This window comes from Oncorhynchus masou, chromosome 28, assembly GCF_036934945.1.
Source record: "Oncorhynchus masou masou isolate Uvic2021 chromosome 28, UVic_Omas_1.1, whole genome shotgun sequence".
NCBI lineage: Eukaryota > Metazoa > Chordata > Actinopteri > Salmoniformes > Salmonidae > Oncorhynchus > Oncorhynchus masou.
The window spans coordinates 40,205,165-40,230,277 of record NC_088239.1 but is presented as its reverse complement, the minus strand read 5'-3'; the positions used below and the strand labels follow the sequence as shown (position 1 = coordinate 40,230,277).

Genomic DNA, 25,113 nt, shown 5'->3' with positions numbered 1-25,113 from the left:
CACTGAACAACCAATGCATTGGAAAGCTGAGTTAACCCCAAAGGCTGGAAATCGTATCATAAAGCTTTTTTCCCAAGAATATTTTCCACTTAGTGGGCTCAGCAACATTGTTCACCCTAAAAAAATGCAGTCCTTTCTCCCCGTCGGGGAATTGAACCCCGGTCTCCCGCGTGACAGGCGGGGATACTCACCACTATACTAACGAGGAGCAGATTCTTTGGGCCTTAGAAAAAACGTGGAGCGTTGGTACTAACCCTAATTTTGGAGTGTTGGGCTTAAACCCTTCTAACAAAAACATCTGTAGAGACTGAATGGTTGGAGCTAGGACCTACTATGACCCCTCTATGGAAAGCTGAGACTCTCACAAACACGTACATGTAGTCGATTTTGCTCTATACCGCTCACAAGCCACACAATACTAGTTAGAAGGAGAGGCGTTTGTGGGAAATCCCAGGACATTGTCAAAAATGTCAAACTCAAGACAGTTGTCACTCTTTCCCATTTTACAACTAATGCCTTGCACAAAGTAAATCACCTCACACACTGGACTCACCAATGTCTACTGAGAATTGAGTAAATGTCCAAACTGTAAATGAAAGCAAAGTCATATTTTTCAAGAGTCAGTTGAGAATTGGAGCAAGATCAGAGATTTCTGTTTGCCTGGCAATCTGACACAGATTTCCTCCTCGGGGTTTGCGTACTTGTCGAAATTTCATGTTCGAAACTTCTTGCACTGGCCAGGAATCGAACCCGGGCCTCCCGCGTGGCAGGCGAGAATTCTACCACTGAACAACCAATGCATTGGAAAGCTGAGTTAACCCCAAAGGCTGGAAATCGTATCATAAAGCTTTTTTCCCAAGAATATTTTCCACTTAGTGGGCTCAGCAACATTGTTCACCCTAAAAAAATGCAGTCCTTTCTCCCCGTCGGGGAATTGAACCCCGGTCTCCCGCGTGACAGGCGGGGATACTCACCACTATACTAACGAGGAGCAGATTCTTTGGGCCTTAGAAAAAACGTGGAGCGTTGGTACTAACCCTAATTTTGGAGTGTTGGGCTTAAACCCTTCTAACAAAAACATCTGTAGAGACTGAATGGTTGGAGCTAGGACCTACTATGACCCCTCTATGGAAAGCTGAGACTCTCACAAACACGTACATGTAGTCGATTTTGCTCTATACCGCTCACAAGCCACACAATACTAGTTAGAAGGAGAGGCGTTTGTGGGAAATCCCAGGACATTGTCAAAAATGTCAAACTCAAGACAGTTGTCAAGTTTGTTACTCTTTCCCATTTTACAACTAATGCCTTGCACAAAGTAAATCACCTCACACACTGGACTCACCAATGTCTACTGAGAATTGAGTAAATGTCCAAACTGTAAATGAAAGCAAAGTCATATTTTTCAAGAGTCAGTTGAGAATTGGAGCAAGATCAGAGATTTCTGTTTGCCTGGCAATCTGACACAGATTTCCTCCTCGGGGTTTGCGTACTTGTCGAAATTTCATGTTCGAAACTTCTTGCACTGGCCAGGAATCGAACCCGGGCCTCCCGCGTGGCAGGCGAGAATTCTACCACTGAACAACCAATGCATTGGAAAGCTGAGTTAACCCCAAAGGCTGGAAATCGTATCATAAAGCTTTTTTCCCAAGAATATTTTCCACTTAGTGGGCTCAGCAACATTGTTCACCCTAAAAAAATGCAGTCCTTTCTCCCCGTCGGGGAATTGAACCCCGGTCTCCCGCGTGACAGGCGGGGATACTCACCACTATACTAACGAGGAGCAGATTCTTTGGGCCTTCGAAAAAACGTGGAGCGTTGGTACTAACCCTAATTTTGGAGTGTTGGGCTTAAACCCTTCTAACAAAAACATCTGTAGAGACTGAATGGTTGGAGCTAGGACCTACTATGACCCCTCTATGGAAAGCTGAGACTCTCACAAACACGTACATGTAGTCGATTTTGCTCTATACCGCTCACAAGCCACACAATACTAGTTAGAACGAGAGGCGTTTGTGGGAAATCCCAGGACATTGTCAAAAATGTCAAACTCAAGACAGTTGTCACAGACAAGTTTGTTACTCTTTCCCATTTTACAACTAATGCCTTGCACAAAGTAAATCACCTCACACACTGGACTCACCAATGTCTACTGAGAATTGAGTAAATGTCCAAACTGTAAATGAAAGCAAAGTCATATTTTTCAAGAGTCAGTTGAGAATTGGAGCAAGATCAGAGATTTCTGTTTGCCTGGCAATCTGACACAGATTTCCTCCTCGGGGGTTTGCGTACTTGTCGAAATTTCATGTTCGAAACTTCTTGCACTGGCCAGGAATCGAACCCGGGCCTCCCGCGTGGCAGGCGAGAATTCTACCACTGAACAACCAATGCATTGGAAAGCTGAGTTAACCCCAAAGGCTGGAAATCGTATCATAAAGCTTTTTTCCCAAGAATATTTTCCACTTAGTGGGCTCAGCAACATTGTTCACCCTAAAAAAATGCAGTCCTTTCTCCCCGTCGGGGAATTGAACCCCGGTCTCCCGCGTGACAGGCGGGGATACTCACCACTATACTAACGAGGAGCAGATTCTTTGGGCCTTCGAAAAAACGTGGAGCGTTGGTACTAACCCTAATTTTGGAGTGTTGGGCTTAAACCCTTCTAACAAAAACATCTGTAGAGACTGAATGGTTGGAGCTAGGACCTACTATGACCCCTCTATGGAAAGCTGAGACTCTCACAAACACGTACATGTAGTCGATTTTGCTCTATACCGCTCACAAGCCACACAATACTAGTTAGAACGAGAGGCGTTTGTGGGAAATCCCAGGACATTGTCAAAAATGTCAAACTCAAGACAGTTGTCACAGACAAGTTTGTTACTCTTTCCCATTTTACAACTAATGCCTTGCACAAAGTAAATCACCTCACACACTGGACTCACCAATGTCTACTGAGAATTGAGTAAATGTCCAAACTGTAAATGAAAGCAAAGTCATATTTTTCAAGAGTCAGTTGAGAATTGGAGCAAGATCAGAGATTTCTGTTTGCCTGGCAATCTGACACAGATTTCCTCCTCGGGGGTTTGCGTACTTGTCGAAATTTCATGTTCGAAACTTCTTGCACTGGCCAGGAATCGAACCCGGGCCTCCCGCGTGGCAGGCGAGAATTCTACCACTGAACAACCAATGCATTGGAAAGCTGAGTTAACCCCAAAGGCTGGAAATCGTATCATAAAGCTTTTTTCCCAAGAATATTTTCCACTTAGTGGGCTCAGCAACATTGTTCACCCTAAAAAAATGCAGTCCTTTCTCCCCGTCGGGGAATTGAACCCCGGTCTCCCGCGTGACAGGCGGGGATACTCACCACTATACTAACGAGGAGCAGATTCTTTGGGCCGTAGAAAAAACGTGGAGCGTTGGTACTAACCCTAATTTTGGAGTGTTGGGCTTAAACCCTTCTAACAAAAACATCTGTAGAGACTGAATGGTTGGAGCTAGGACCTACTATGACCCCTCTATGGAAAGCTGAGACTCTCACAAACACGTACATGTAGTCGATTTTGCTCTATACCGCTCACAAGCCACACAATACTAGTTAGAACGAGAGGCGTTTGTGGGAAATCCCAGGACATTGTCAAAAATGTCAAACTCAAGACAGTTGTCACAGACAAGTTTGTTACTCTTTCCCATTTTACAACTAATGCCTTGCACAAAGTAAATCACCTCACACACTGGACTCACCAATGTCTACTGAGAATTGAGTAAATGTCCAAACTGTAAATGAAAGCAAAGTCATATTTTTCAAGAGTCAGTTGAGAATTGGAGCAAGATCAGAGATTTCTGTTTGCCTGGCAATCTGACACAGATTTCCTCCTCGGGGGTTTGCGTACTTGTCGAAATTTCATGTTCGAAACTTCTTGCACTGGCCAGGAATCGAACCCGGGCCTCCCGCGTGGCAGGCGAGAATTCTACCACTGAACAACCAATGCATTGGAAAGCTGAGTTAACCCCAAAGGCTGGAAATCGTATCATAAAGCTTTTTTCCCAAGAATATTTTCCACTTAGTGGGCTCAGCAACATTGTTCACCCTAAAAAAATGCAGTCCTTTCTCCCCGTCGGGGAATTGAACCCCGGTCTCCCGCGTGACAGGCGGGGATACTCACCACTATACTAACGAGGAGCAGATTCTTTGGGCCTTCGAAAAAACGTGGAGCGTTGGTACTAACCCTAATTTTGGAGTGTTGGGCTTAAACCCTTCTAACAAAAACATCTGTAGAGACTGAATGGTTGGAGCTAGGACCTACTATGACCCCTCTATGGAAAGCTGAGACTCTCACAAACACGTACATGTAGTCGATTTTGCTCTATACCGCTCACAAGCCACACAATACTAGTTAGAAGGTGAGGCGTTTATTCATCAATGTTGTTGTTGGACGCAGTGTGGAACATATCTCAGTCCACGTGATGGAAGCAGTCTTGAAGCGTGGAATCAGATTGGTCGGACCAGCGTTGAACAGACCTGAGCACGGGAGCTTCTTGTTTTAGCTTCTGTCTGTCTGCAGGGAGCAACAAAATGGAGTCGTGGTCAGCTTTTCCGAAAGGAGGGCGGGGGAGGGCCTTATATGCGTTGCGGAAGTTAGAATAGCAATGATCCAAGGTTTTACCAGCCCTGGTTGCGCAATCGATATGCTGATACAATTTAGGGAGTCTTGTTTTCAGATTAGCCTTGTTAAAATCCCCAGCTACAATGAGTGCAGCCTCAGGATATGTGCTTTCCAGTTTGCAAAGAGTCAAATAAAGTTCATTCAGAGCCATCGATGTGTCTACTTGGGGGGGAATATATATGGCTGTGATTATAATCGAAGAGAATTCCCTTGGTTGGTAATGCGGTCAACATTTGATTGTGAGGAATTCTAAATCAGGTGAACAGAAGGACTTGAGTTCCTGTATGTTGTTGTGACCACACCACGTCTCGTTAACCATAAGGCATACGCCCCTGCCCCTCTTCTTACCAGAAAGATGTTTGTTTCTGTTGGCGCAATTGCTTGAAGAAACCAGCTGGCTGCACCGATTCCGTTACCGTCTCTCGAGTGAGCCATGCTTCCGTGAAGCAAAGAACGTTACAGTCTCTGATGTCCCTCTGGAATGCTACCCTTGCTCGGATTTCATCAACCTTCTTGTCAAGAGACTGGACATTGGCAAGAAGTATGCTAGGGAGTGGCACGCGGTGTGCCCTTCTCCGGAGCCTGACCAGAAGACTGCTTCGTTTCCCTCTTTTACGACGTCTTTGTTTTGGGTCGCAGGCTGGGATCCATTCCGTTGTCCTCGGTGAAAGGCAGAACAAAGGATCCGCTTCGGGAAAGTCATATTCCTGGTCGTACTGATGTTGAGTTGACGTTGTTCTTATATTTAGTAGTTCTTCCCGACTGTATGTAAATGAAACTTAAGATTACCTGGGGTACCAATGTAAGAAAAAACACGTAAAAAAAACAAAAAACTGCATAGTTTCCTAGGAACGCGAAGCGAGGCGGCCATCTCTGTCGGCGCCGGAAGTCACTAAGTTGGCTGATAGCACAAATTGGCTGATAGCACAAATTGGCTGATAGCACTAACGGTGGTGGTAACTAGGGCTGTGGCGGTTCTGTGCGAGAAATATATATTCCAAACATAATACTCCTCTTTTTAATAGGGGCCATCACTCTGTTTTCTTGCACAATTGCATAGCCTAGAGAAATGTTGTACAACATGAGCTCATGGGCTCTCATGAAGTGTTTGATTAGATTTTCGATAACATTTACATTAAAGTCAGAGTGATTAGAGGGACAATAGAGTGCTGAGTACCTGGCAGTTTGCAAGTTTGGGAAGGCTACGAATGACCATCAGCAGCATCAGAGCTTGGAGAAGCCTGATCACCGTGACTAAATGGTCACATGGAATTTGAATGCCATCATGACTTGTGACCGCTGGTGTGGCTGTAATAATGTCACCTGTAACAGTGGTAACTTTAAGTACATCTTCAGTATTTAGCTAAGGTAATTACAATCACTTTTACTGACTGTTTAAAACTCATTGGTTGTCGTCAGTAACTTTGCGCTGTCACACTTGCTGCTAGCTCTGAGGAGAATTCAGCAAGCTAGCTCACTCTCAACTTCGGTTTGGCGGAGGACTAGTTGACTTGGTGGGTATATAGATAACTAGTGAAACATAACTTGAAATATAAAATAACAAGGTTTATTAACAGATCACAACTCATCAGTAGCTTCAAGACCGGAACTCCTTTCAGACTAACTGCGCGGTCCTTTATACTCCAATAACTAGTAAAACGTTTTAGGAACTGTTACTGATAATGTTGTTGCTGTTTAGGACGGCTACTTGCGAATATATTTTTCTATTTTAAAATACAAAATACGTATATGTATTTTGTAGTTTATGTTAATACATTTCTCTATGGTATTTTTACATTTTTGCCCATCCCTGTTTGTAGACTAATCGGGTGATGTGGCTATCTATGGAAATACAGTGCCATAGTATGAGTCATAATACCCATAAAACCTAGTGGTCAAACGGGGAAATGGTTCCAATCGTTTTTCCACCATTCATATTTCCCATGCGGGAATATATAGCAATATATTTGCCTCTTTTTACCCCCCAAAAATGAAATGCTAATTCACTGCTAATGTGGCTATCATGAAGAACTACAAATGCCATGATGATCTGGACTAGACTGCTGAATCGAAGCAAGGCTAAGAATCTCTGGATTAACTATCTAATGTTGTTAGCTAAATGTAATAATGAATAAATTGACAAAATTTCTTAAAATTGACAATTCTGTGAACTGTCTTCTGCTGGTTTTAAATTGACACAATACCTGGTTGCAAAGGTGTCATCAAGAGATTATGTGCAGGAGCTTGCAGGGTTTGTAGTTTTGCATGATTTCTACTTTGATGATAATTAACATTTTCTAATCTTTGAGTAAATAGTGCTGAAAATATTGATAAAAGTCACCTTGTCCGAAAGAGATTTACTTGGCTATCAAATCGTCACTCCAGGGGAAGTTTAAATGAAACGAAACACAGCCCTTATTTTAAGTGTTTCTAAAAAAAAAAACTACGGGAAAATGAATGGTGGAAAAACGTTTGGTTCCATTTTCGCTTGACCACAAGGTTTTCATGAGTATTATGACACCTCCACTGTGGGGCTCTATTGTCTTTCTGGGCCGGGCATCAGTTAAACTGCAGTAACGAAGCAAGACTGTGGGATCAGTCGAAACCGTGATTCCAGACCGGAACCCTGGCCCCTTGAGGCAACCGTGTTTGTTATTATGTCGCATTCAAAACAACTGGAACTCCGAAAAATCAAATCATGACTTCAGCGATCTTGAGGTTGGAGCTCTAGAAAGAGGCTCGAGTTAGAATTCCGACTTGAATGACTGTTCAAATCGAATTTTCCCAGTCGGAGCTCGTTTTTTTCAGAGTTCCTAGTTGTTTTGAACGCACTGAAGTCGGATATTTTTTTATTCCCAGTTGTTTTGAACGTGGCACCAGAGTGACGTTGCTGGTAGCATACACGTAGCCTAGTAGGATGTGTTCATTGAATATGGCGGCTGTGTTTCAGCCTCACTGTCCTGTACATTTGTAAGAACTTCCTATTTAATCCTTCATTTCATCTTTTATTTTATCGTGAAGAGGTAAGATAATGTGTTGTTCGTAAGGACAAATGGTCAGTATTTTGGTATTCAGAGTATTGTAGAAATAAATCGCTATTTAAGTACATGTTGGCTAGCTATAACTTACCTGTCAGTCATCAAGTAAATCGTGAAAAGGCTATAGCTAGCTATATCCGAAGTTCCTGATACCGGATTTGTAGCTAAGTCTTGTAATAACAGCGTATTGATGATACACATCCAGTCCTGTAATATTGTGTATGGTATCTAAGTTAATCAATACGTTTTGTGTCATCCATTTGATGTGCTGCTTTCTCAATCTGTGAACAAATGTTGGCTGCAATAAATCAGTTAACCAACGTTAGCTAAATTGGATAGCTAACGTTAGGTAGGTAGCTAGCGACTGTAGACGCCGATGTCCGGTAGCTGTACGGACTCTCAAAATTATTCACTCACGAAGTTGTTGTTAAATAGCTAACTAACATTGGACACGTTGTCTGAAGGATGTAACCTGGTGGTTTGTCAAGGATAGGACAGTACTTTAGCTAACTAACTATATTTTATAGCAGTTAGCTTGTTGCTATCTATTTCATAGTGGTAGCCTAGTTGGCTAGCTAGAAGGCAGCTCAGTTTGACGTTGACACTTAGCACACGGTATGTGATAGTCGGGATCCTTGGGACGTCCCTACCCCATTGAAGTTGACATTTAAAATGGTAGGGACGTCCCAAGGATTCCGGATAGCACTGACGCTTAGCACAAAAGCTCTAGGGTCTTTTTCCGCTTTCATAACCTATTGCTAACATCGTTATGCAATATTTATCTACGATGTCTCCGAATTGAAATTTGCCGTCTGTCGTCCTTGATGTTTAATCCATGGAAGCGAGCAAGCTAGGATCCTACCTAGCTTTCATGATGAAACCCAGCGACTGGAACAAGCTATATAGCTACGATTGCCTTCTAGATCGTGACAGCAGTGGCGCATACAAGGCGCAAAGTGGTCGTCCAACAAAAGCTAGCTAGATCTGGCCGATCAGAGTTCCGCTCGCTAATCCTCTGACATACTAACATTTCAGCTGCTTATGTCAGCAAACCCCTCGCCATGCTCCCTGTGACAAGTGTCATATTATGACAAACAGACATATAGTGGCAGTAGATATCCCAACGCAACACGCTCCCCTCTCAGTAATGTTTGGAATATAAGGATTCATGAGTGTAATGAAATTCCCCCAGTATAGGTCTGTGGACAATCTCATTAGGTATTATTTGCTCAAATGCATAGCTAACATGGCTCTGGATGTTGTAAAATGTGTATGCATTATTGCTTGTAGCGTAGCTTTATTTTCCTGTTGTGAAAATGACCATAACTCCAAAGTTCAATGTGAGATTAGTAGTCTTTATCTCTGCCACACCATTTGCTTTTGGATCTAGCACACTCACCACAAAAGCCTTTTAAATATGCTCAGTTTGCCTTGAAGTCAAGCGGTTGTTGGAGATACATTTTTGTCATTTAGCAGACGCTCTTATCCACAGCGACATACAAAAGTGAGTGAATACATTTTCATTACTTTTTTTGCACTGGGGTATCGAACTCACAACCCTGGAATGGCAAGCGCCATGCTCCAACAACTGAGCTACTCGGTACAGTGAGATACCACACATACACAACTTCACCGATACACAAATATCTTGGTCTGTTTGTGTGGATAAGTGGGTGTAAAGGGTTTATCCTCCGTAAATCCTTAAGCTACTCAGGAATTTCTGCATTTCCTGTACACTCGCAGAAATATGTCCAAATTGCTAGACTGGACTTCAGGGTGCTGCAGAGAATCGGATGTAACAAATGCAATCCTGTTGGTCAAGGAAAGTGGGGTGCTTGTGTTCTGGAATTCAATACTTTGTTCTGGAGCTCCACAACCTTCTAGAATATTTAGCCTGTTATCAGGCTTACATTAGAACTGCCACGCTGTAAAAGATGGTTAGGTACATAGTTTGGAGCAAATATAGGTGTGGTGTGTCAGTCCAACAAAAGCACAGTAATGACCCTACTGTTTTCTCTCTTCTCCCTACAGCCAAGTCTGAGCTCAACCTCTTCAGTGACGTCACTATCAAGTGGCCTGGTCCTTGGACCTGTCAGAACTGCAGCCATGCAGCCCCCTCCTCGGACCGGCCCCCCTGGTGCATCCGGCCCCCCTCCTGCCGGCGTTGGGCCCAATGCCTTCCGGAGGACAAGGCCCCACAAGCATACAGGAGCAGCGGTCATGGCGGGACTACCAGCCCAGCCCATGACAGACCCCTTTGCATTTGGCCGACAAGCCCCTCCTCCTATGGCTACAGGTCACCTGCCGCCACCCAATAGCAGCCCTCTGCCTTTGCAAGCCCTGCCTCCCGGTATGTACCACCAGGCTGGCATGGGTCAGGGGCTGCACCAACCACAACCACTAGATAGTGCACAGGCTGGGGCTGTGCCCCTTGGCCCACCACCGCCCTCTACCCCTGGGGTAAGCATCTTAACCCCTCACGGTACTGCGTCCCCTGTCCCTTTCCCTGGACAGCAACCTGGCCCGCCAGGCCATGCACCACCAAGTGCAGAGCAGGGCTATTTTAACTCTAGGGAGCCAGCACCCTCGATGACCCCAGGACACCTTCTCATGGCCCCAGCCCCTATGTCTGGCCAAGCGCCTCATGGCCAGGACCACGGAGGAGACCATCACCCTCAGGCGATGCCCTTTAAGCCTGTGCCTCCCGTTTTGTCTCAGTGGGTGCCCAACCATGGGAGCCGCCCCCCGTCGGTTCAGAACTATTTCCAACCCACGAGTGATCCTCTACCCCAGGTTTGTAATGCCCCTCCCCAGTCCCAAATATCTCCACACACACCCTTGCCCCACAACACCCCTCCAACACACACCCAGCAGCAACACCAGCCCCAACCACCATCTCAGCACCCAGACAGGCCAACTAGCTCCCAGTGGCCTGACCTGGCAGGTGCGAACACACCCCAGCAACACAACGCCCATTTTCAGGCTCAGACCTACTTCAGCCAGAGCTTAGCCACCCTGGACTCCTGGTTCAACCAGCACCCCCAGGACCTGGTCTACCACCAGATGGGAGCTGGCCCTGGCCTGGCTCGGCCCGACTCAGCCAGAACTCACTATCGGCACGACTCGGCCGGGTCTCACCATGGATCCCACTATGGATCTTACCATGCATCAACCCCTGGCCCAGCGCCGGTCCCCTTCATCCCAGACGGCACCATCTCCATGTTTTTCAAAGGAAACGACGTGGAGAACGAGGAGACCCTCGCCGGAGAGGGAGCCAGAGCAGTGAATGGGCTCCAGGACTTCCAGCCCTCCCATAATCACCAGCAGATGTCATCCCCTCAACCCCAAGCCAACCCGGTGGTGGGTGCAGAGGCCACCCACAGTTACCGTGGCCCCTCCCCACAAGCTGGCCAATCATTAACCTACATGAACGATGGTAACTTTCCTGGAGCTGGCAAACCCATCCAGCAGAAACCTGCTGAGGCCCAGTTTGACCATGTGGAGAACCTGGAGTGTGTGCCCAACCAGGAGGTCCTACCCAGCGAGCCCCAGAGCAACCCAGCTGTAGCAGCCGCCCACGGGGTAGATTGCTACGAGGCAGGCCCCAATCTGGAGACCCCCGACTCTGTCCCCCGGCCCATACGTTCTGCCAGCGTGTCCTCTAGCTACAGCAACTTGAGCCACGGCAGCGGCACTGGTACAGTTCCACGCCGGCACCAAGGAGTGGTGGGCACCTTCATCCAGCAGGAGAGCCCTCGGCCCTCAGAGGACGCATTCTCCTCAGCCGCTGCCGGAGGCTACTTTGAGCAGATTGACACCTCTCCGGCCGGGGATATGGCTGCTGCTTACCAGAGCATCCCGGAGAGAATGTGCCACAGCCAACCCCCTACGCCCAGTCCTCCCAAACCCACTGGCATTTTCCAGGCTAGTGCCAACTCTTCCTTTGAGCCTGTGCGCTCACACAGTGTCGCAGTGCGCCCAGCGGAGGTGGACCGTGCCCGGATGGTGGCGGAGAGGGGCTCTGACTCCCTGCCTGGGAACCTGGAGCAGCCTCCAGACAACCTTGAGAATATCTACGGAGCAGCTACAGGGCACACTCAAGCTGGGGATGGAGCTGGGCCACCTCCTCTTGCATACCCTCTGAGTCACTCCCACTCCAGGCCCTCGTCCCGGGCTCATGTGGCCCACCGGCCCTGTGAGAGCCCTGCCACCACCCTGTGGGCCCAACATGACCCCGCTAGCCTGGGAACCAACATCCTGCTGGTCCCCGCTGCCCCTCCGGTCCTTGCCCCACTGCGAGAGCCCAGTGCCGAGGTCATCCAGCCCCCCGAGGATGGCTCCTTGGACCTTCAGCCCCCTCAACGCGCCCCTCCGCCCTCCCAGCACCCCTCGGAGAACCTGGAAAACCCTCCTAAGGTGAGTGAGGGGGACACGTCTGACTCGCAGCCCAATCTGGGCTATGCCTCTCTCCTGGTGTCTGAATCGCTCCACCAGCCCGTGTTGATTGCCCCACCCACCTCCAATTACAGCGTGATTCCTCCCAGTAACCCTGCACTCGCAGCCAATCAGGTCAGCCCCAGGGAGGCCACAGTACCTGTGAGGCCACCCTCGCAGGCTCAAGGGGCCAGTGCCGTACAGCCCGGTCCTCCCTTGCGCTCCAATCAGAACCCATTATTTGCCTCTACACCAATGAGCTTCAGCGTCGCCTCTAGTCAGAGCCCTCTCAATCTTGTTCGGGATGACAGGGAAGGGGTTAAACCAGATTTCACGCCCCCACCATCCCAGTCCCAGCCTGCTCGCTCCCCTCTCTCAAAGGTCCAATCAACGTGTAGAAACAACCATTCTTCTCTACCTGTTAATTTGCTGGCTCCTCTTCCTGCTGCTCCTGGTGCCGCCAATTATAATCAGCTCTCAAATTACGAGCTGCTTGATTTTTCTATGCACCAATCTCAGATCCCAAACCAAGCCGCAGGGCTGCCACCTCTCTCCCTCCAGCAGGGCCCGCCACTCGCGAGTAATGCTCCAGGGTTTTACCTGCAGGTCACCAAAGATGCTCAGCAGGTGAGTAGAGGCAATGGGGACGCTTCCACAGCACAGATGCCTGCCGATCCCATGCCCCCCCCAGTGGCCCCAAACACCCAACAACCACCCTCTGAGCCACCCATGGTACCCCAGCCACAGCCTGGGCACCAAGGCCAAGGAGATGACCCTGCAGCCCCTCTCAGTGGAGCACCACCACCGCAGGGGCAGTACCCACCCCCAATGCAGGGTCCTGCCACAGGGAATGCATCCACCCCCTCTGCGGCTTACCCTGGACCTCGGGGACATGTGCCTCTAGCCAACCCCCATCCACCAGGAACCGGGTTTCCTTCAGCCCAGCCAGCCCCTACAGACCCACCGCGACCTCCCTCGTCTCTGGGAAGCCAGCTGGGGTACGGCCCACCTCCCCCAGGGCAGGTGTATGGGGGATACTACGGAGGTGCCTACCCGGAGTACCCAGATGGCAGAGGATCATATCTTCCTGCTCAGTACCCACCCGCACCTGTGGACCCCAGAGCACAGCAGTATTATCAGGTACAGTGTTGCTTGCAGCAGGTTATATGTTGAATCACAGGTCTAAGATATCTGGTACTCTTGAGACTGTATATTTCACAAACTATTGTGGAGTGAAGCTACAGTATTTGTACGGTTTAATTTGCCTGGGGGATGTAATGGAGTTTAGGGTGAGGGAGTACTCTGTAGGTCTGGGTGATATAGCCTAAAAATCCTATTTTTTTTCTTCAAATTTTATGAGCGATTCACAATATCTACATTTTTCATTTTCTCTACATAAGATTTCTTGCACAAATAAACGTTAAGTACACTGCATTTCAACCAGTCAGGAGTAATCTAATGAATTCAGGGCTTGTGAAATTATACCTAGGCTCAATATAAGCCTACCACAACATTGAGACCCACTAATCATTATATTATTTTATCTAAATAGTTTAATCACTTATGTCTTTCAAACTTTCTGTTTCAAGTTTAACCTCTAGCGTCGAGCAATCCCGTATCCGGGAGCGTAATCATAGCCCCAAGCTCAGTAGCATAACGCAACGTTAACTATTCATGAAAATCGCAAATGAAATGAAATAAATATTGGCTCACAAGCTTAGCCTTTTGTTAACAACACTGTCATCTCAGATTTTCAAAATATGCTTTTCAACCATAGCTACACAAGCATTTGTGTAAGAGTATTGATGGCTAGCATAGCATTAAGCCTAGCATTCAGCAGGCAACATTTTCACAAAAACAAATCAAATCAAATGTTATTTGTCACATACACATGGTTAGCAGATGTTAATGCGAGTGTAGCGAAATGCTTGTGCTTCTAGTTCCGACAATGCAGTAATAACCAACAAGTAATCTAACTAACAATTCCAAAACTACTGTCTAATACACAGTGTAAGGGGATAAAGAATATGTACAGAAAGATATATGAATGAGTGATGGTTAGAGCAGCATAGGCAAGATACAGTAGATGGTATCGAGTACAGTATATACATATGAGATGAGTGTAAACAAAGTGGCATAGTTAAAGTGGCTAGTGATAGATGTATTACATAAGGATGCAGTAAATGATATAGAGTACAGTATATACGTATACATATGAGATGAATAATGTAGGGTATGTAAACATTATATTAGGTAGCATTGTTTAAAGTGGCTAGTGATATATTTTACATCCTTCCCATCAATTCCCAATTATTGAAGTGGCTGGAGTTGAGTCAGTGTGTTGGCAGCAGCCACTCAATGTTAGTGGTGGCTGTTTAACAGTCTGATGGCCTTGAGATAGAAGCTGTTTTTCAGTCTCTCGGTCCCAGCTTTGATGCACCTGTACTGACCTCACCTTCTGGATGATAGCGGGGTGAACAGGCAGTGGCTCGGGTGGTTGTTGTCCTTGATGATCTTTATGGCCTTCCTGTAACAGAAAAGAAGAAAAGCATTCAAATAAAATCATTTACCTTTGAAGAACTTCGGATGTTTTCAATGAGGAGACTCTCAGTTAGATAGCAAATGTTCAGTTTTTCCAAAAATATTATTCGTGTAGGAGAAATCGCTCCGTTTTGTTCATCACGTTTGGCTAAGAAAAACCCCCACAAATTCAGTCATTACAACGCCAAACTTTTTTCCAAATTGACTCCATAATATCGACAGAAACATGGCAAACGTTGTTTAGAATCAATCCTCAAGGTGTTTTTCACATATCTATTCGATGATAAATCATTCGTGGCAGTTGCCTTTCTCCTTTGAACCTAATGGAAAAGTGGACGCAGCTGGAGATAATAATTTTGACGGAGGACACCAAGCGGACACCTGGTAAATGTAGTCTCTTATGGTCAATCTTCCAATGATATGCCTACAAATAAGTCACAATGCTGCAGACACCTTGGGGAAACGACAGAAAGTGTAGGCTCATTCCTGGCGCATTCACAGCCATATAAGGAGACATTGGAACACAGCGCATTCAAAATCTGGGCATTTCCTGTATGAAATTTCATCTTGGTTTCGCCTGTAGCATTAGTTCTGGGGCACTCACAGATAATATCTTTGCAGTTTTTGAAACGTCAGTGTTTTCTTTCCAAAGCTGTCAATTATATGCATAGTCGAGCATCTTTTCGTGACAAAATATCTTGTTTAAAACAGGAACGTTTTTTTATCCAAAAATTAAAAGAGCGCCCCCTATATCGAAGAAGTTAACCAGAACCATGCACATTCACTAGTAATGTTAACTTCTCGGATGTAACATATCATATGCAGTAGATCTATAGAGATGAGATGATGACTTGGAATAAAATAATAGTCATCAAATAACAAATACAATGTACACAACTGAATTATTTTATTAGTCATGTGAAGTAATTATGGTAAATAAGTGATAAGCGGTAATGGCACTTTTATTCATTGTTTTATTCTGTTACAGCATTCAACCCCCATAATGCATAGTGCATTTAATGTTAAGTTTTATCGAAATTGAGCCCTGCCACATCCAACCTGCCTCGGTGCCTGTGTAGTACAATTCAATTTTAGTCCTGTATTGATGCTTTGCCTGTTTGTTGGAGGGTGTAGCAGGATTTCTTATAAGCTTCCGGGTTAGAGTCCCGCTGCTTGGAAGAGGCAGCTGTACCCTTTACCTCAGTGTGGATGTTGCCTGTAATCCAGTTGGTTGGGGGTATGTACGTGTGGTCACTGTGGGAACAACGTTATCAATGCACTTATTGATGAAGCCAGTGACTGATGTGGTGTACTTCTCAATGCCATTGGAGGATTCCCGGAACATATTCCAGTCTGTGGTAGCAAAACAGTCCTGTAGCTTAGCATCTGCGTCATCTGACCACTTCCTTAGTCACTGGTGCTTCCTGCTTTAGTTTTTGCTTCTAAGTGGGAATCAGGAGGATAGAATTATGGTCAGATTTGCCAAATGGAGAGTGAGGGAGAGCTTTGTATGCGTCTCTGTTTGTGGCATAAAGGTGGTTTAGAGTGGGGTTTTTTCCCCCCTCTGGTTGCACATTTTAACATGCTGGTAGAAGGTAAAACTGATTTTAAGTTTCCCTGCATTAAAGTTCCTAGCCACTAGGATCGCCTCCTCTGGATTAGTTTTCTTCCTGTTTACTTATGGTCTTATACAGCTCATTGAGTGTGGTCTTAGTGCCAGCAACAGTTTATGGTGGTAAATAGACAGCTACAAAAAATATAGTTAAAAACTGTCTAGGTAAATAGTGTGGTCTACAATTTATCATGAGATACTCTACCTCAGGCGAGCAAAACCTTGAGACTTCCTTAATATTAGACTTTGTGCACAGACCACCATCCCTTGTCTTACCGGAGGCAACTGTTCTATCTTGCTGATGCAGCGTAAACCCCGCCACCTGTATGTTATCCATGTCGTTGTTCAACCATGACTTGATGAAACATAAGATATATTACGGTTTTTAATGTCCCGTTGGTAGGATATTCGTGGACGTAACTCATCTATTTTGTTGGCTAATAGGACTGATGGTAGAGGCAGATTACCCACTCGCCGTCGGATCCTTACAAGGCACCCCGAACTACGTCCCTGATATGTCTCTTTCTCATGCGAATGACAGGGATTTGGGCCTTGTCGGATGTCTGAAGTAAATATTTCGCATCTGACTTGTTAAAGAAAAAATCTTTGTCCATTACGTGAGTAATTGCTGCCCTGATATCCAGAAGCACTTTTCGGTCATATGAGACTGTGGCAGAAGCATTACGTACAAAATAAGTTACAAATAATGCGGGGGAAAAAACACACACAATAGCACAGTTGGTTAGGAGTCTGTAAAACGGCAGCCATCTCAACCGGCGCCATGTCATACCAGGAAGATGATAAAACTGTAGGTTTGCACAACCAAAGAATTTCTGCACAAACAGTCAGGAATTGTCTCAGGGAAGCTCATCTGCATGCTCATTGTCCTCACCAGGGTCTTAACCTGACTGCAGTTTGGCGTCATAACTGACTTCAGTGGGCAAATGCTCACCTTCGATGACCACAGGCATGCTAGAGAAGTGTGCTCTTCCCAGTTTCAACTGTACTGGACAGATTGCAGGCGTTGTTGTCCAGCGGTTTGCTGATGTCAACGCTTTGAACAGAGTGCCCCATGATGGCTGTGGGGTTATGGTATGGGCAGGCATAACCTATGGACAATGTACACCATTGCATTTTATCGATCTCCATTTGAATGCACAGAGTGCACTCCGTGACGAGATCCTAAGGCCCATTTTCATGCCATTTATCCGCTGCCATAACCTCATGTTTCAGCATGATAATGCATGGCCCCATCTCAAGGTTCTTGACACAAATCCTGGAAGCCGAAAATGTCCAGTTCTTCCATGGCCTGCATACTCACCTGACGTCACCCATTAAGCAGGTTTGGGATGCTCTGGCACAACCTGTACGACAGCGCGTTCCAGTTCCCATCAATATCCAGCAGGCTACAGACAATAGAAGCTGTAAAGGATAAAATCAAACAAAAATAGACCAAGTATTGAAACTTTGCATGACAAAATAACATTTATTGACCCCCAACTTCAAGCAATAAGCTAAAAGTACAAAGACACCTGTAATGTTTCTTGTTCTCCCTCGCTCATCTCCTACTTGTGGTGACAGCAGGTTTATGCTGAAAGAAAAATTCCAGAAAAATAATTTAAAACATGGATTAATTAATTCATGTTTTAAACTATTTTTCTGGAATTTTTCTTTCAGCATAAACCTGCTGTCACCACAAGTAGGAGATAGCTTGTTGTTGCCTGTTGACTGCTACAACTGTACTAAAATGCCCTTCACACACCAGTGGAGGTTAGTATGAGGCGCTATACGAGGAAGGGCTCATTGTAACGTCTGGAATGGAATAAATGGAACAGAGGAAAAAAGTAGTTTCCATGTAGTTTCCATTCCTTTTTTTCCATTCTTGACAATTCATTGAGTCCATCCTCTTATTTACATTTACATTTAAGTCATTTGGCAGACGCTCTTATCCAGAGCGACTTACAAATTGGTGAATTCACCTTATGACATCCAGTGGAACAGCCACTTTACAATAGTGCATCTAAATCATTTAAGGGGGGGGGTGAGAAGGATTACTTTATCCTCTTATACCTCCTCCCACCGGCCTCCTCTGGTACACACTCAACCTGCTTCCAACCAAACAACCTGAACAAACTGAACAAAAATATTTAAACCCAACCATTTCAAAGATTTTACTGAGTTACAGTTCATGTAAGGAAATCAGTCAATTTAAATACATAAATTAGGCCCTAATCTATGGGTGCAGCCATTATAACATGCATGAAAATGACACATATATATATGTGTTGCCAAAAGTATGATTGCTAAATGTTGAATTAATATGGAAATGACTAAAAGTAACTCCACTACATGTAACTGTTATTCTTGGGAGGGGATAGGCCCAGCCACCTGGGAGCCAGGCCCACCCATTTGGAAGCCGGAACCAGGCCCAGCCAATCAGAATGAGTTTTTTTTCCCCACTAAAGGGCTTTATTACAGATATAAATTCTCCTCAATTACATTAGCTGTCCAGATGTGGAGGTCCTGGGCTGGCGTTACATGTGGTCTGCGGTTGTGATGCCGGTTGAGCGTACTGCCAAATTCTCAAAAACAATGTTGGAGGCGGCTTATTGTAGAGAAATTAACATTCAACTATCTGGCAACCGCTCTGGTGGACATGCCTGCAGTCAGCATGTCAATCTGTGGCGTTGTGTGACAAAACTGCACATTTTAGAGTGGCCTTTTATTGTCCGCAGTACAGTGTGCACCTGTGTAATGATCATGCTGTTTAATCAGCTTCTCGATATGCCAAACCTGTCAGGTGGATGGATTATCTTGGCAAAGGAGAAATGCGCACTAACAGGGATGTAAACAAGTTTGTGCACTATGAGAGATTTTTGTGCATATGGAACATTTCTGGATCCTTTTATTTCAGCTCATGAAACATGGAACCAACACTACATGATGCGTTTTATATTTTTGTTCAGTATATATTTAGCTTCATATTTACTAGCTGGCTAGATGTAAATGGTTTTCAGCTAGCTTGCCAGCTAATTGAATGTGCAAAAAACCCGAGCCTAGCTGGCATACATACGCAGCACGTGAGTTTAAATTTTTGGGAAGATAATTTTCACCAAAATGCACCTTTTTTATAGTAAAAGCATTACATGCAGCATTACATGCAAAATCACATTTGTGGTCACTTTTGAGAATGTCTCGGACTATGTTTGGAAGATTTATTTCTTGCACAGAATAGAATGTCAACTTTTGTACCATGGGGAATATTAGGTTGACATAGGCTAGTGCTTTTGATGTTTGTTAGGCTAGCTAGCTAACAATACAAAAAAAGTAATATCTTCAGTATGCGCCTCGGAATTGGATTAGGACACGCATAGTTGCGTCCCCGATGTGTAGCTTGTAGCCTGTGAAAAAGACCGGATCACGTGACTGAGAACCATGTGAGTGAGAGGTGCTTTGGCATGCAGCGGGGGGAAGGGAATTATAATTATTATATGCAGCCCAAGGGCACCAAGGGCACAACTGCAAAAAAGGGGGATTATGGCCACACAAAGGGGATGCAGCTCGGAAATTTGAGCCATTATCAAGTGCTTGTCAATTGTGAATGAGAGATATAGCCCAACATTTGTATCACAACTACAGTTACATAAATGACTCTAAATTAAGCAAATAATAGTCACTGTTTCTTTGTTAACCGCTCAACACAGAATAGCCGCATGTCCGCACTCCCTCAAATCGTTTGTAGAAAATACCCTTTCTATTTTATTCTGCTGGGTTCAATTATATTCTTCATATTATAAAATAGTATAAAATAATGTCATGTAATTCTAAGCAAATCTTGTCTGCTAAATGAACTAGTGTAAGCCACAGCCATATGGCATAGTCATATCAGGGCCTAATATCAAATCAAATCAAATTTTATTTGTCACATACACATGGTTAGCAGATGTTAATGCGAGTGTAGCGAATTGCTTGTGCTTCTAGTTCCGACAATGCAGTAATAACCAACAAGTAATCTAACTAACAATTCCTAATCTACTGTCTTATACACAGTGTAAGGGGATAAAGAATATGTACATAAGGATATATGAGTGAGTGATGGTACAGAGCAGCATAAGCAAGATACAGTAGATGGTATCGAGTACAGTATATACATGTGAGATGAGTATGTAAACAAAGTGGCATAGTTAAAGTGGCTAGTGATACATGTATTACATAAGGATGCAGTCGATGATATAGAGTACAGTATATAGGTATGCATATGAGATGAATAATGTAGGGTAAGTAACATTATATAAGGTAGCATTGTTTAAAGTGGCTAGTGATATATTTACAACATTTCCCATCAATTCCCATTATTAAAGTGGCTGGAGTTGAGTCAGTGTCAGTGTGTTGGCAGCAGCCACTCAATGTTAGTGGTGGCTGTTTAACAGTCTGATGGCCTTGAGATAGAAGCTGTTTTTCAGTCTCTCGGTCCCAGCTTTGATGCACCTGTACTGACCTCGCCTTCTGGATGATAGCGGGGTGAACAGGCAGTGGCTCGGGTGGTAGATGTCCTTGATGATCTTTATGGCCTTCCTGTAACATCGGGTGGTGTAGGTGTCCTGGAGGGCAGGTAGTTTGCCCCCGATGATGCGTTGTGCAGACCTCACTACCCTCTGGAGAGCCTTACGGTTGTGGGCGGAGCAGTTGCCGTACCAGGCGGTGATACAGCCCGCCAAGATGCTCTCGATTGTGCCTCTGTAGAAGTTTGTGAGTGCTTTTGGTGACAAGCCGAATTTCTTCAGCCTCCTGAGGTTGAAGAGGCGCTGCTGCGCCTTCTTCACGATGCTGTCTGTGTGAGTGGACCAATTCAGTTTGTCTGTGATGTGTATGCCGAGGAACTTAAAACTTGCTACTCTCTCCACTACTGTTCCATCGATGTGGATAGGGGGGTGTTCCCTCTGCTGTTTCCTGAAGTCCACAATCATCTCCTTAGTTTTGTTGACGTTGAGTGTGAGGTTATTTTCCTGACACCACACTCCGAGGGCCCTCACCTCCTCCCTGTAGGCCGTCTCGTCGTTGTTGGTAATCAAGCCTACCACTGTTGTGTCGTCCGCAAACTTGATGATTGAGTTGGAGGCGTGCATGGCCACACAGTTGAGGGTGAACAGGGAGTACAGGAGAGGGCTCAGAACGCACCCTTGTGGGGCCCCAGTGTTGAGGATCAGCGGGGAGGAGATGTTGTTACCTACCCTCACCACCTGGGGGCGGCCCGTCAGGAAGTCCAGTACCCAATTGCACAGGGCGGGGTCGAGACCCAGGGTCTCGAGCTTGATGACGAGCTTGGAGGGTACTATGGTGTTGAATGCCGAGCTGTAGTCGATGAACAGCATTCTCACATAGGTATTCCTCTTGTCCAGATGGGTTAGGGCAGTGTGCAGTGTGGTTGAGATTGCATCATCGGTGGACCTATTTGAGCGGTAAGCAAATTGGAATGGGTCTAGGGTGTCAGGTCGGGTGGAGGTGATATGGTCCTTGACTAGTCTCTCAAAGCACTTCATGATGACGGAAGTGAGTGCTACGGGGCGGTAGTCGTTTAGCTCAGTTACCTTAGCTTTCTTGGGAACAGGAACGATGGTGGCCCTCTTGAAGCATGTGGGAACAGCAGACTGGTATAGGGATTGATTGAATATGTCCGTAAACACACCAGCCAAAATGTAAACCACATTTTCTTCATATCATGTTTCTTCAGACCTATCTAAAATAAATAATGGATTTATTGTGATGGTGTAGGCTATATTGCATGGTTTTATTAGACTTTTTAGAATGTAGATGTTCTAAAGGTCTGCATCAGTGGCTTGTAGGGAAGTGTGGAAGCCAGGAGATGCAAAATGTGTTTAATTAACGATCAATTACTGTGAGACAGGCAGTTATTTGCTTGACAATCACCGGCTGACACAATTTCAACCCCACTCCCATCACACTCCTTCCATGCTTCATGATGTAGACAACACATGTGGAGATCATCCGTTCACCTACTCTGCATCTCATAAAGACAAAAAAATCTCACATTTGGACTCATCAGACCAAAGGAAAGATTTCCACTGGTCTAATGTCCATTGCTTGTGTTTCTTTGCCAAAGCAAGTCTCTTATTGGTGTCCTTTAGTAATGGTTTCTTTGCAGAAATTTGATCATGAAGGCCTGATTCACGTCGTGTCCTCTGAACAGTTGATGTTGAGATGTGTCTGTTACTCAAACTCTGAAGCATTTATTTGGGCTGCATTCTGAGGTGCAGTTAATTCTCATCCTCAGCTGCACAAGTAACTCTGGGTTTTCCATTCCTGTGTTGGACCTCATGAGAGCCAGTTTCATCATACAGTGGTTCCTTCTTTAAACGTTGCGTGCTTACACCGCGGGACTTAGAGGTACCCAACATCAGGGCTTCATTGCTCCAGACCACCGCAAGGGGGAGTTAGAGCACTCATTATGCATTTGGGTCCCAAGGTTTTTATATAACCAATCATATCGAGTGGTTCCAATGACGAATTTGATGCGAGCCACCTGTTCCTGGTGACTTTCTTCAGCGAAGAGGGCTAACAAAACATGGTGGACCCTAAGTTAAGTAATTATAACGTCATAACGAGTCAAGAAAAACATTTCCAGTTGAAAGGAATATGTTACAGACGAACGATTGTGCATATTTTGTTGTCATCAAGTTCATTTATGAAAATCGGTATTTAGCAAGTTTCTTTTTTTTTGTTCAGTCATATCCAATACCAGGTGTATCAAACTCCATTCTTTGAATGATGCTATGTATGTATTACAATTATACACTTCAACAGTGTTTACCACTCCTGCTCCTGGGACATCAATGATTACACATTGTAACTATGCAATAGATGGAACATGATTTAAGTAAAGGCTGATTTTGTAATTCATATATACAGAATAAAAAACAGTAGCCACTCAGGCGGAGAATGACACGTGGAAGAGAGCAGGAACGAGATGGGAGTAACAATCTAGGCTATTTGCTCTGAGACCGGCATAATATTGTAATGAAACAAGCAGGGAGCCGGTTTCGAACCCTCAACATTCCAGCCTGAAGTCCAGCATGCTATCGACTGTGCCCAAATGTATTTATTGGGGTTGAGGCCGATTGTGGCTAAAAACACTTTATCAATTGGAATATTTAACATGTGGAAAGGGAAACAATTATTATTATTAGTTTTTCACAAGCGTAGCAGGATTGGCTATAAGCTGAATGGACTATTCAACTTTAACTAAAGAATTGTCTCATAGCCGAGCTAGGTGTGTGTGACCCCCCCAGAGGGTTTCAAATTAATTAAGCAAGTACCAGTCAAAAGTTTGTACACACCTACTCATTCCAGGATTTTTCTATATTTTTACAATTTTCTACATTGTAGAATAATACTAAAGACATCACAACTGTAGCAGGTGTAGCCATCATGCAAATGTTTTCTATTAGCAGGACAATACACTATGACCCGGCTACTGTTGTGAAAATTCCTCAACTTGCAATGTTTTCGATGCTTATGTACTCTAAAGTGTTACATTTCTAACTCAAAACAGCAGTACAGTATTTATTAACATCTTTATGCTTTTGTTAATAAAATTATGAGAAAAGACATTCAAATGTGAATGTTTATATTAACTAGATTTTAGTCACTTTTCCACCCAGCTCCATGACCATAGGTAAAACCTTGCTGAGATTATCAATGTATTTGTTACGTTGTTGTATCGTCAATTTCTCTAGCCAAAACATCTTGATGGCCTTGACTAGATCATCTTTGCCTGTCGGCTTGGCACAGTTATGGATGAATGTTTTCAGTTGATGCCAAACAAGTTCTATCGGGTTTAAATCAGGAGACCTACGTGTAGATATTTCCTCCAAGGCAATCAAACAAGTTAAGCGTCAGTAGAGAAAAAGTAGAGTCGCAATTCAACGGCTCAGACACGACTTTTATGTGGCAGGGTCTACAATCACAGACTACAAAAAGAAAACCAGACCCGTCGCGGACCCCGATGTCTGGGAGCGAGACAAACTTAACAAATTCTTTGCTCGCTTTGAGGACAATAGTGCCACCATCATGGCCCGCTACCAAAACCTGCAGGCTATCCTTCACCGCAGCCAACGTGAGTAAAACATTGAAACGTGTTAACCCTCGCAAGGCTGCCGGCCCAGACGGCATCCCGAGCCGCGTCCTCAGAGCATGTGCAGATCAGCTGGCTGGTGTGTTTATGGGCATATTCAATCAATCCCTGTCCCAGTCTGCTGTTCTCACATACTTCAAGAGGGCCACCATTGTTCCTGTTCCCAATAATGCAAAGTTGTAACTGAACTAAATTACTATCGCCCCGCAGCACTCACTTCTGTCATCATGAAGTGCTTTGAGAGACTATTCAAGGATAATCTCACCTCCACCCTACCTGACACCCTAGACCCACTCCAATTTGCTTACCGTACCAATAGGTCCACAGACGACGCAATCACACTGCACACTGCCCTAACCCATCTGGACAAGAGGAAACTGTGCAACTGGGTCCTGGACTTTCTGACGGGACGCCCCCCAGGTGGTGAGGGTAGGCAACATCTCCACCCCGCTGATCCTCAACACTGGGGCCACACAAGGGTGCCTTCTCAGTCCTCTCCTGTACTCCCTGTTCACCCATGACTGTGTGGCCAAGCACGCCTCCAACTCAATCATCAAGTTTGCAAACGACACAACAGTGGTAGGCTTGAGAACCAACAACGACGAGACTGCCTACAGGGAGGAGGTGAGGGCCTTCGGAGTGTGGTGTCAGGAAAATAACCTCACACTCAAC

At 45.1% G+C, this 25,113-nt stretch overlaps 1 protein-coding gene and 6 non-coding genes across 13 annotated transcripts in view; 1 reads left to right on the top strand and 6 right to left on the bottom strand.

Annotated features, from left to right (window-relative positions):
* Window positions 1-136: 136 nt before the first annotated feature.
* On the bottom strand, window positions 137-208 carry trnad-guc (transfer RNA aspartic acid (anticodon GUC)). Its single transcript has one exon. It is a non-coding gene; the product is annotated as a tRNA-Asp (tRNA).
* A 711-nt stretch (window positions 209-919) lies between these two features.
* Window positions 920-991, bottom strand: trnad-guc (transfer RNA aspartic acid (anticodon GUC)). The gene has a single exon. It is a non-coding gene; the product is annotated as a tRNA-Asp (tRNA).
* A 720-nt stretch (window positions 992-1,711) lies between these two features.
* trnad-guc (transfer RNA aspartic acid (anticodon GUC)) lies at window positions 1,712-1,783 on the bottom strand. The gene has a single exon. It is a non-coding gene; the product is annotated as a tRNA-Asp (tRNA).
* Window positions 1,784-2,510: 727 nt separating this feature from the next.
* On the bottom strand, window positions 2,511-2,582 carry trnad-guc (transfer RNA aspartic acid (anticodon GUC)). The gene has a single exon. It is a non-coding gene; the product is annotated as a tRNA-Asp (tRNA).
* A 727-nt stretch (window positions 2,583-3,309) lies between these two features.
* trnad-guc (transfer RNA aspartic acid (anticodon GUC)) lies at window positions 3,310-3,381 on the bottom strand. The gene has a single exon. It is a non-coding gene; the product is annotated as a tRNA-Asp (tRNA).
* A 727-nt stretch (window positions 3,382-4,108) lies between these two features.
* On the bottom strand, window positions 4,109-4,180 carry trnad-guc (transfer RNA aspartic acid (anticodon GUC)). Its single transcript has one exon. It is a non-coding gene; the product is annotated as a tRNA-Asp (tRNA).
* Window positions 4,181-7,531: 3,351 nt separating this feature from the next.
* The window catches only part of sec16a (SEC16 homolog A, endoplasmic reticulum export factor), a 74,768-nt gene continuing 57,186 nt past the window's right edge, over window positions 7,532-25,113 (top strand). For 2 of the 7 annotated variants that reach the window (XM_064941990.1, XM_064941991.1), the window contains exons 1-2: window positions 7,570-7,719; window positions 9,734-13,276. In XM_064941990.1, the coding sequence (XP_064798062.1) occupies window positions 7,717-7,719; window positions 9,734-13,276 (3,546 nt within the window). In that variant the 5' untranslated portion in view covers window positions 7,570-7,716. Of the gene's footprint in view, window positions 7,720-9,057; window positions 9,207-9,733; window positions 13,277-25,113 lie in introns of those variants that run through there. The other 5 variants (XM_064941995.1, XM_064941993.1, XM_064941992.1 and 2 more) reach the window with 5 other exon arrangements.